Source organism: Petaurus breviceps, unplaced genomic scaffold (genome assembly GCF_028583685.1).
Source record: "Petaurus breviceps papuanus isolate PSGF00001 unplaced genomic scaffold, PetGlider_PUasm1.0 90845, whole genome shotgun sequence".
Classification (NCBI taxonomy): domain Eukaryota; kingdom Metazoa; phylum Chordata; class Mammalia; order Diprotodontia; family Petauridae; genus Petaurus; species Petaurus breviceps.
This window is the reverse complement of record NW_027187359.1, coordinates 20,567,555-20,579,877: the sequence shown is the minus strand read 5'-3', so window position 1 is coordinate 20,579,877 and position 12,323 is coordinate 20,567,555. Positions and strand designations below refer to the sequence as shown.

The 12,323-nt window shown below is 34.8% G+C and overlaps 1 protein-coding gene across 2 annotated transcripts in view; it reads left to right on the top strand.

The window, feature by feature from the left end:
* The window catches only part of FEZ2 (fasciculation and elongation protein zeta 2), a 62,948-nt gene extending 50,708 nt beyond the window's left edge, over positions 1-12,240 (top strand). Inside the window, exons 6-9 of one of the 2 annotated variants that reach the window (XM_069072194.1) lie at positions 1,793-1,873; positions 4,434-4,509; positions 8,782-8,847; positions 11,326-12,240. In XM_069072194.1, coding sequence (XP_068928295.1) covers positions 1,793-1,873; positions 4,434-4,509; positions 8,782-8,847; positions 11,326-11,342 — 240 coding nt within the window. In that variant the 3' untranslated portion in view covers positions 11,343-12,240. The remainder of the gene's footprint in view (positions 1-1,792; positions 1,874-4,433; positions 4,510-8,781; positions 8,848-11,325) is intronic. The other variant, XM_069072195.1, reaches the window with a different exon arrangement.
* The last annotated feature ends 83 nt before the right edge of the window (positions 12,241-12,323 follow it).

The window sequence follows — 12,323 nt, the reverse complement described above, 5'->3', positions numbered from 1 at the left end:
TGTGTGTGTGTGTGTGTGTGTGTGTGTGTGTGTGTGTGTGTGTGTGTATGTGTTGGGGAGTGGGGTGGGTGAAGGGAATGATAGGGAGTAGGAGGAGGGACAATGAGAAAGTTCGCCAAAATTAGGCATATATCAAAGTTTCTCAGGTCAAACTTCACCAATATGTGACTTGTCTTCTTTGAAGAGGGTATCTTCTGTAGAGAAAGATGAGCTGCTAGTTCTGTACATAGAACCCCTTTACTATAGCCTCATCATGATCGTTTGAGCTAGACTCATTTCTATGTACATTTTACTCTCTGGCAACCCATATGGAAGTTGCTTTTTTTTTTTTCAGAGAAACAGCTGCAGTAGTGAAAAAGGCACCTGACAGTGTCAGAAGACATAGGTTTGAGAATTTGGTTTAGTCATTTGCTTTTTCTGATCCTTAATTGTAAAATGAAGGTAATAATATTTGTGCTGCTTACCTCACAACTGTTTTGAGAAAAAAATGAGATATACATAAAGTGCTTTGTAAACCATAAAGTCCTATTATTTTATTATCACTGGTGATTTGAAATATTTAAATCTGGATATTTTAATATGATCATTTTTGATATTCCAAATTGTCTTCCTGATCCAGGTATCAACCACTATTCAGCGTTGTCGGATCATAAAATCATAGCATTTTGAAGAAAGAATGGATTTTAGATATTCATTCAAATTCCCTTATTTTATGTAAGGTTTAGCAAGATTAAGCAACTTGTGGTAGGTCAAACGAGTAATTATTGAAGAGCCAGTACTGGATTGTAAGTTTCTTGAGGTTAGAGATTCTTGTCTCCTTATGATATTCTTTGTAAAGCAGGAACTGAGTAAATGAATGTGTTGTTTGACTGACCTTTACCTTAAGAAGTAGAGGGACTAGAAGTCCTAGGCCTACCAGGAACTGGCTTCTTCCTTTCTAGGGTGCCATTTTTCTTAATCACTTTTCCTGTAGGATTCTCACCAGTGTGGCTGAGGCAAAGGCCTTAAGGCTCTTCTAGACTCTACTCCATTCCTGATTTAATTTTAGATTAGTTATAAATCAGGTTAGGTTGGTAGGAAAAAAGCTTAACTTGCCCCTGAACAATATATTCCAGGAAGTCAATTCTAGGAAGTCATACAGTCTTCTGGCCAGATTAGACCAGTGCTGTTTCCTAGAATTTAAATAGAGGTTTTAGGGAACAGGTCTAGCAAATTTGCACTTTCTCCAAAAGTGTATCTACTGATCAGAATTCCATTTCTCTATTGAGTTGTATGTAACCCATATTTTTCAACATTTAAATGGGTAAGAAGTAGTAATTAGCTTCCCAAATAAGACCATCAACATTTGGCAAATGATTTTTGTCTTAGGCTTGTAAACTTTTATTGGAAATATATATACTGTTCAACAGAATTTTGGTAAAAAAATAGGCAAACCTTTTGAAAAGCTATTTAAAAATATTGTTTCAATCTAAATTTAGTTACCAGTTGACTTAAAAACTATATTCAGATAAAAAATAATAATATTCTATTTAAAATATTTCCTTGAAATAAATTTACCTGGCAGCAGAATCAGATAAAAATATTCATGGAAATGCTTGTTTGAAATCTGTTACTTCTGTTTTGAATTACGAAATCAGAATCACAAAGAAAGCATGTTATTTCTGAATAAGTAGTGGCATTTTTCTAACTGCTTGTCTCATGGACACTTATGCCATCATGGTAAATTCTTACTAATAGTCTTTGAACTTCTTTCTCTGTCCTTTTCTTCCTGACCATATTTTGCTGCCTTTAGCGCTTCAGCATGGAAGGGATCTCAAATGTCATTCAGAATGGCTTCCGCCACACCTTTGGGAATTCGGGTGGAGAGAAACAGGTGCTCGGTTATCTTTATTTTCCTTCATACTCTGCTTGTTGCATCTCTGTGTAAGTCAAGATCTTGGAAGCTGTTAGTTTTACTAATTAACTAAGACTATTACTTACATGGGAAAAGTGGAAGTTTAAGCAGACTTCTATATGTTTAATTCTGCAGAATTTTTCTTGAGGGAAAAAACTTTCAGGTTAGAATACACATGCACACACACACAGAGGCTTCACATGTGTTGTAGAAGTGTAGTCTTCATGCTTAAACTTAAATGATTAGGCACTGTTTTAAAAAATTAAGTAGAAGATGCTATTCCATATATATACACACACAGAACTACACATAGCATGATCTTATGTTTCATCAGAAAAAAGAGAGCCAAATGTTACCCCCTTTTATTGTTTGATTTGGCTTTTAAGGGAGTTTTCAGAGACATACATATATACATATGTAGATGGATTTTTTCCTTTTATTTGTATTAAAAGAAGACAGCAGGGGTTAGCTATATATAGGTCATAGTATATTGAAGTAAGTTATACAACCAGCCATTCTGAATTAATTCTGATAAGTGAAGGTTGGGGACATGGATCATCCAATATCATTAATGAACTTTTTGTTTATAAGAATTCAGGTTTGCAAAAGTATGTACAGCTTATTAACATTTCGATTTTCTCTTTTCTAACATAATATCCCTTTAAATATAGAAGCAGACTTCCATTAACAAGAGTTATGTTTAATGTCTAATTTTAAAAAGAAAAGAAAATTTACATTTAGCTTTATTACTTGTGTTAACTAGGATTAGCCCTAAAGTTAGCCCAAATATGATTCTAGATGGGATGGAACCAGAGCCCAGGGTTTTTTTTTTTTCCCCCTTGGCTTGCAATGTTTCCTATATACTATTTAAGAAAGAGTGGCAAACTCAGGTCAAATAGCAAAGTTGCATGCATGTGGTTCAGGGTGGGGCTGAATCTAGAGAGGATGCTAACTTTTCACGTCTCTCAGGGTGACCCCAGTTATTCCTAAACTGATTCCACTATGGAATTAGGATAAGATTTGCATGAAAGATTGTTTGTACTTAAATGGGGTGTATATGCCAAGGCCTGTGGTACTCTTACAGCTAGAAAGTTTTCTGCAGTGCATTGAAATAATGGGATAAAAAGATGGTGCTCATTAGTCTTCTGTGGTTTTTAAACAAAGAAGCACTTTCAGTTGTGTCATTAAGCATTATTGTGGTAAAGTCCCCATCAGAAAGAGGGTATGTAGATCCTTGAGGGGTCTCCCTCCAGGATATGGGATTGAGTTGCTTGCTATTAAATAACTTCTTTCATTTCAATCAAAGATTACAAGTGAGATAAGAGAATTCAGTGCTAGTATGCTAACACTGTAACAGATGCAATGAGGTGCAATAGAGCACTGGAATTAGAGTGAGAGAAACTGCAATGGAATCTTTCTTACTACCTGTGTGTGACCTTGGGCAAGTCACTTAACCTATTTGGGCCTCAGTTTCCTCATCTGTAAAATGAGAGGGTTGGACTAGGTCAGCGCTTCTTGAATTGTGGGTCACAACCCTATATGGAGTTGAGACTCACAATTTCAGAAGCACTGAAGGGGTCATGAGTGGAAAAAGTTTAAGAAGCTCTGGACTAGATGATCTTAAAATCCCTTTTAGCTGCAAATTTTTTACTTCAGTGTATGAAGAATTAATTGGTCTGTCAACTTAATAAGTACCAAGTAAAAATTGAAAAAAAAAATTGAAGATTTTGCTCAGAATGAGAGAAACTAAGTGATTGTTTTTTAGGTTTTGTGGATTTAGTGTTAGGTTTTGTGGCTAACAAGTATATAAGTTGTCTAAAAAATGCCTGTCTACTTCTTTGTTGATAAGCTGTTCTCATGTCTTTCTTTCTCTTTTGTGAACTTCATATGTTTTTAACTACTTATATAATTTAAGAAGTAATAATAACATGTCATTAATGTTTAAAAATATATTTGTATTAGCTTTTGGCAGTATGGTAGTTTTGCAGTTGTCATTTTGTTCTTCAAAACAAAATGTAACTGAAATTAAGAAAGGCAAAGGCTGTATATACATCGTGTTAATAAGATGGTATACATTTTAGGGACTAGATTAGATGGATTAGGGACTAGTTCTGGGATTTAATTGATATAGGAAACCTTCAGTTGAGGAAACTCCACCTATGCAGGTTGGTGACTTCTGTGTAACTGCTTTATGCAGATGCCAGTAAAGATTTTATTGAATATTTGCAAGAAGAATGGGACAACCTTAGCTTTAAAAGTGGACAGATTTTCTTTATATTAACGAGTCAATTTTTCAGTAATAGAAATATAAAATAACTTTGTATTTGAGGTATAGTAATATTTTTGGTATGAAATAGATTGATTTTGTTAAAAATGAAAAATGTATTAGTTTAATTTTATTTCTAATACATAACTGCACATATTGATTACTATAGCAATGTGTTAATGTTATAGAGTAACTAGACTTTTTATTAACTGAATGAATTTTTTGCAATAAACATAATAACTAAATAATTCTTTACTTTTTTTCACTTGGCAGTACTTGACAACAGTCATTCCTTATGAGAAAAAAAATGGACCACCTTCTGTTGAAGATCTTCAAATACTGACAAAAAGTAAGCAAAGTATATTTTAACCATTAATTTCTTTATTATTTTGACCCCTAAAATCTTTGTTTTTATTTAATGATATTTTTATGTCAGTTGGAAAAAGAATTGCTAGTGGTAGTAGACTGAAGACTTCTTCCTTCTAAATCTAATTACTGAAACTGGCCAGCTGCTGAAAGCTGTTTGGAGGTTTTTAGATCTTTGCTGCCTGGAAGAGTATACTCTATACCTATAATTTTTGATCACTGGGATTTCTCTACAAGAGACAGTATAGTGTTATCTACTGTAGATAGTGCTCAGGGTTTGTGCCTCTATTCTGGGTAAGAAAAGTCTCTTAGAACTCCTGGGAATGAAGACTGGTAGTTCTTTTTAAATTTTTTAAAATTTATATTTTTTTCTCAATTACGTGTAAAAACAATTTTTTAAACATTTTTTTTAATATGAGTTGCAAATTATCACCCTCCCTTTCTCCCTTTCCCCCCTCCTTGAGAAGGCAAGCAATTTGATATAGAGTATATGTGTTTAGTCAGGCACAATATATTTCCATATTATCCATGTTACAAAAGAAAACACAGACAAAAAAATAAAAAATAAAGTAAAAAAAATCTTTGATCTGTATTCAGAAACCATAGTATTTTTCATTATAAGTCCTTTGGAATTGTCTTCAGTCATTGTATTGCTGAGAATAGCTAAGTTGTTTACAGTTGGTCATTGTACAATATTGCTGTTACTGTGTATAATGTTCTCCTGGTTCTGTTCACTTCCTTTTACTTCCATTCATATAAGTTTTCCCAGGTTTTTCTGAAACCATACTACTCATCATTTCTTATAGCACAAAAGTATTCTATCATAATCCTATACCACAACTTGTTCAGCCATCTCTCAACTGATGGGGCATCCCCTCAATTTCCAGTTTTTTGCCACCACAAAGAGACCTGCTGTAAATATTTTTGTACATATAGATCCTTTTCTTTTTCCATTGATCTCTTTGGGAGACAGACCTATTAGTGGTATTGCTGGATCAAAAGGTATACACAGTTTTTTAGCCCTTTGGGCATAGTTCCAAATTGTTCTCCAGAGTGGTTGGATCAGTTCACAATTCCACCAACAATGTATTAGTGACTCATTTTTTCTATATCCCCTCCAGCACTTGTTTTCCTTTTCTGTCATATTAGCCAGTCATAGGTGGGAGGTGGTTTTTAGAGCTGTCTTAATTCGCATTTCTCTAATCAGTAGTGATTTAGGGGTGACCAAGTGGCTCAGCGAGTAAGAGCACTGGCCCCAGTGTCGGGATGACCTGGGGATCGAATCCAGGCTCAGATACTTAGCACCACGTGTAACCTTGAGCAAGTTACTTAACCCCAATTGCTTAAAAAGAAAAAAAAATAGTGATTTAGAGTATTTTTTCCTATGACTATAAGATAGCTTTGATTTCTTCTTTTGAAAATTGCCTATTCATAGCCTTTGATCATTTATCAGTTGAGGAATGACTCATTCTTATAAGTTTGACTCAGTTCTCTATATATTTGAGCATTAGGCCTTTATCAGAGAAACTTTCTGTAAAACTTTCCCCCCAGTTTCCTGCTTTCTTTCAAATCTTGGCTACATTGATTTTATTTGTGTAAAACCTATTTAATTTAATGTAATTAAAATTATTCATTTTACATCCTGTAATGCTCCCTATCTCTAGTTTGGTCACAAATTCTTCCCTTATCTATTGATCTGACAAGTAAAATATTCCTTGCTCCCCTAATTTGCTTATTGATATCACCCTTTATGTCTAAATCATAAATTTGACTTTATCTTGGTATATGGAGTGAGGTATTGTTCTATACCTGGTTTCTGTCAAACTGCTTCCCAAAACTGGAAATTTTTGTCACATAGTGAGTTCTTGCCCTAAAAGCTTAGATTTTTGAAATAGCCAAATGCTAGATTACTATAGTCATTTACTACTGTATATTGTGAACCTAATTTTATTTTAAAGTTGTTTGGAGGGGAATTTGGGAGAGTTCAGGTGAGTTCTTAATTGTACTCCACTATCTTGGATCTGCCCCCAAAGGCTGGTAGTTCTTAGAAGTACTCTTTCTCTCTTGAGAATTCATTATAACTATAGCTATCTCAAAGTCAGAGTGTGTATTCCAAAGCTATTATAGAAGGACTCCTACTGTCACTTCTTCAAGTTTCTTGCTCTCAGGAAAGATAATGGATATCCTCTATAAGATACTCATTTGTCAGTTAGGCTCATGCATGTTGAAAGTCAGTCATGATTAGGAATAGCTATCTTAGGTATATTCTTGAGCTAGATAGAACTGGCTTTTTATTTTCCTATTAAAAGCTTTGTATAGGAGAGAATGTGGGAAAATAAGTGAATGCTAATGAATTGTTGGTGGAGTTATAAATTTGTTGGACAATTCTGGAGAACAACCTGGAACTATGCCCAAAGGGCTATAAAACTGTGCTTACCTTTTGACTCAGCAATACTACTACTAGGTATGATCACAAAAAGATGAAAAAAAAGGGAAAAGGACCAACTGTACAAAAATATTGATAGCTGTTCTTTTTGTGGTAGCAAATACTGGAAATTAAAGGAATGCCTCGCAATTGGGGAAGGGCTGAACAAATTGTGGAATATGATTGTGATAGAATATTATTGTTCCCTAAGAAATGATGAAGGGGATGATTTCAGAAAAAACTGGGAAGACCTATATGAACTGATTCAGAGTGAAGGGAGCAGAACCAGAAGATCATTGTATCTAGTAATAGCAATGTTGTAATGATCATTTTTTGAAAGACTAAGCTATTCTGATCAATATAGTGATCCAGTCCAATTTCTGAAAGACTCATGACAAAACATGCTGTCCATCTGCTGTCCATATCCAGAGGGAATTGATGAACTGAGTGCAAATTGAAGTATAATTTTTTCACCTTATTTTTCTTACTTTTTTTTTGTGACATAGCTAACATGGAAATAGGTTTTGTATGATTTCACACGTATAATTGCTTGCCTTCTCAGTGGGTGAAGGAGGGGCTAGAGGGAGGGAGAAAAGTGGGAACTGAAAATAAAAACAATACTAAAAAATATATTTACATCTCCATTCTATGTGTGTATGTGTGTGTGTATTTACAAAAGAAAAGTTATTTGAAACAAAAAAAGCTTTGCATGTTTGGAAGTTTTTGTTGGTTTTGTCAGGTTTAATCCAGAAGAAGACAGCTTATCCAAAGCAATGAATGCTGCTTCTGATGGGCCCATCCTTATGTAAAGGCCACTGAATTGCCATCACTGTATAGAAAAATATGAGGATGATGTGTAGTCTTTATTATCCTTGTCTCTTATAAAAATTTCTGAAAATCAATCCCCCTTATCAAACACTTCTTATGGATAAGATGTTGTACTAGCCAAGATATAAAAACAAAATGAAAAAAAGATTCATTGAATACCCACTATTTGCCTGGTACTATGTGCTGAGTGCTGGGGATACAAGTATAAAAAAAAGTGAGATCATTGGGGTGGCCAGGTGGCACAGTGAGTAAGAGCGCTGGCCCTGGAGTCGGGAGACCTGGGATTAGTTCCAGCCTCAGATACTTAACATCCACACAAAATAACTGGCCGTGTAACCCTGAGCAAGTTACTTAACCCCAATTGCTTTAAAAAAAAATGAAAAGTAGTCTCCATCCTCATGGAACTTACATTCAATGCAGGGTGATGTGGTCCTTTAAGATCTTAGAGCACAGACAATGTTTCATTTTTTATTTTTGAATCCTCACTGCTTATTATGGCACTGGACACATAAGCAGTAACTAAAAAATGCTTATTGATTGATTTATTCATTAAGCATATCTAGTTATAAGTCACCTGACACCTAATTTATTTTTTAAAAAATAATGAAGTGTATATCTCCCAGCTTTCTGAATGCTTTGGAAAGCATATACTGAGAAAATTTATATAGATTCATCATTGGAAATCTATGGCTCTGTGCAAGTAACAAATTTCCCCCATCCCATCGGCCTCTATTTTCCTTATAAGACTGCTAAAATTTGTAATTAGAGAAACAACTCTTAGGTTGCAAAATGTTGTTGTTTGAACAAAGACTTGTCTAATCAATATAGTTCTGGGCTCTTACACAGTATGCCTTCCCCCTTCCCCCTTCACCCCCCACCCCTGTGCATAATTCAAATGGAATGTGGTTGTTCTAACAAACTTATGATTAAACTTATGATTTATCATGTTGCTTTTGTCTAATTGAAAATTATGTGCCTTTTTTCCTTTTGTCCATATTGTAGTCCTTCATGCAATGAAGGAGGACAGTGATAAAGTTCCAAGTTTGTTAACAGACTACATTCTAAAAGGTGAGTACACTTGAGTTTTTTTGGTAAGATAGGGCTATCTTGCCAGTAGATTTTTTAAAAAACCTACTAATACAGAAAATTTGTCAGCTCATCCTAAACTTACTAGATTTATGTGGTAATACACTAGTAGCTTACAATACTAGTGCTGTGGGTTACATCTTCACATTTTGTTAACCTTCTTATAGGTCCAGTGTATGATAAGTTTCATAGTTGAATATTAAACAGAGATGCAAGCAGAAGGGGGGGAAGGGGATGATGGCCATATAGATGGTATAAGAAGTAGGTTTCAACAATTGGTTAAGAGAGTAATCATGTCATAAAGGAATCAAAAGTTGCCACCTATAAGGAGACATAAGTAGAGCATAATATAGCAATAAGCCCTTTGGTAGAAAAGAACTCCAAAAGGAGATACTTCAGTTATTCTTGAAAGGGTTTAGGAGAAATCCAGAAACAGGCTGATATTGTAGAAGTTCAGGACTGAGGCATAAAATGTTGGCAGCATTGTAACAGATTCAGAACAGAACAGAAGCCAGGGAGGATCATTTGAGAAGTTAATGAAAATGCTTTCAATGTAGCTGAAAGGTCAGAAGCTGGATTTTAAGGGGCATCTGGAGAACTAATGTAATACTATATAAAACTAAAATTCCTCTTATAATTAAACTTGAAAGTATGTTGGTTATTGAAATACTTAGTCAACAGATTTGCAAAGTATGTAAAATTCATGTTGTAATTTTATGCCATGGTATTGTAGGAACATTCCACTTGGGGTGATAACTTTTTCTTTCCTATTAACTCCATTCTTCACCAATAAAGTATCTTCCTAGACAGGTTAAAAGATTGAACTTCTCTACTGGTCATCAGCTATCTCAAGGGGGACTTTCTTGTGCCATATTCCCTGTTTAAAGAAAGGGGAAATGTGATGAAATGGGTTAGATAGTAAATCTGACATGAGTGAATAAATTGTAAATGACTCTAGCCAGAAATTTATTGTGCCTCTAAATTCACAGGTTGATCATTAATAGATTAACATAATGAGAAAAAAAAATTCCTAATTCAACATGCTGGTTCTATAATGCTATGTTTTTCTGATGCTGGATTTTTAAAAATTCAGAATTTTTTTTATACCTGACATCTTTGTTTGCTTTTGTATTTTGCTAGCATTGGTATGAAAGCTGGATTGTTCTGAGGTTTGTGTTTTATTGATGTGATACAGGAATGAGAAGAGTATAAAGAACATGTCTTAATTTCTAATTAAAGTAGTACCATTCTCCTATGAAGGATAATGGTAGAATGAGCTTTTAAATCATTTTCTAAAATTTAACGTTTCACTGAAAAGAAAAAGTTTTATGATTAGGACAGCGCAGTGCCCTGAGGGAAGTAATTTTTAAAATTCCTAAATTGGGAAAATGTAGTACTATAAATTTCACCTATACTGCATCATTCCGTGAAACCACAACCTTATTTTTTGCATCCTTCCTGCTCAAGCAACTGGCTTCTAACTCTTATCCCATATTCTCTTAATAATTGCAACTGCCTTTGATAAGATGACTATGCATGTATATTGGTTTTGCATTTGCTCTCTCTGTAAGGACTGGGTGGAAAAAGAAGCTACAAGTGATTTGACCACAAGTAATTATGCAGTCAGGTGTAAATAAGGAGAAGAAATAAAGAATACCATGAAAGTTGTACAGTGGAAGTAGGGGGGTTGGTATGAGATGATTAAGCGGTACTTTTCCACCCATTATGGAGCTTTACCCCTGCTTCACTGTTTGCCTCCATGGGGACCAGTTGGGGAGTACTTTGCCAGCTGGGAGAGGGTAAGGGAGCAGGAGAGCTCCTCTTCTTCATTGGTTTAGTGTTGGCTTGTTAACTGATACTGATAGATGTGGCTTGTGTGGCTAAATACTCATCTAGTTTTAAAACAAAGCTGAGAAGTGAAAGAAGGTTCCAATGAGGATGTAAAGAATGCCTCACTTAGTTTTGCAGGTGACTTGGAGGGAGGAATAGAAGAAGCATGGGCCAGTTAAGCAGCTCTTTCCTATCCCTGCTTAATTGTTCCCACTGCTGCCTCTGCCATCCAAGAGGGCTGAAGGCAGGAAGGTTAGGAGGGATGGCTGCTGCCGTATTGTTACTCTATGGGAATAAAAATGTTAGCAGAAATTTTGCACCCTTATTTTACTACATAAGGATCTTTCTTTGCTTTTTAAAAATGCCTTGCAGTATACGGTTGAAATTATAGTTCCTTCCCTTTAATAGTGATCAATGAGACATGGCCTTTAGGTTACTCATTTCTGGTCTGGAAAAACCTAGTTAATGTGTTTTGTTGTAACTTTTCATTGTGGGATACAGCCCTGTGAAATGTTTCACTCTGCTCTGTAGATCAGTGTGTGATACTTTAGTCATAGTAAGAATAGTACCAGTGCTTCTATAGTCTTATGTATAGTCTACCTATTTACATTTTTTCTTTTTCTTTTTCAGTTCTGTGCCCCACATAGAGGAGCAGCAGTTCACCTTCCTTGGACAGCAAGCTAAATCACTATTATCATTATCCGGAAAGCTCGTCTATATTTACCTCCCAGCGATGGAAACTGCAGTACTCGAGCACATAAGCTTCAGTATTAATAGGCAGTGGCTCCACTCATACCTTCTTTTGAACCAAGAGAAATTTTGAATCATGAGCATTATTTTTGTTTTTGCTAATCTATTAACAGTTATAAACTATCCCCTTGCCTTGAGGAAGGTAGAATAACATTACTTATGCAGTTCCCTTCTAATTGACTTACATTAAGACTGGGTTTTTATTGGTTTCTGGTCCTCCTGCACTGAAAAATCAAGCCTCAAGTGTTGAGAAATATAATCTGTGTTCTCCAGTGATAGCAGGAACACTGATTTTTTAAATAAGAAAATTAGAATATTATCTACCAGTATTGTATAGAGATTGAATCTTATGGAGCTTGCAGTGCTTTTAAGGAACTAAAAGCAGGCTAGGCTTTCCTTTTAGTTACTGCTTGGTAAATGCGAAGTCTTCATGCCATTGGAGATAACTGTATAGTTTGCTATTTGTTTTTAACCAGTGGTTTATTTTTAATATTTAATAGCCATTCTCTTCCAATACCGCTTAATTACTTTTAAATGTTTTGTTCCATGTAATTCTATTTGAATTGTTTGGAAATGCACTTTAAGAGGAGTTCTCATCCTTTGTGGTGCTGGAGAAATGATATACTACAGTATTGTCCTTGTCTTTTCCAATGTGGTATGTGATGGTATTTATAGTCATATTTTCTTAAGGCATTAATTCTACTCATGGATTTATCACTAATCCAGAAAACGTTTGCCAGTCTGATCAAGCCAATGTCATGTAATAAATGTTTAAAAAAATCAACTATCATAAAATATTTTATAATGTCTTATTCTAAAAATTCAAACTCAGACTTCCTGATGAGGATTCCTTTGATGTCTCAGTAACTTGTCTTTAC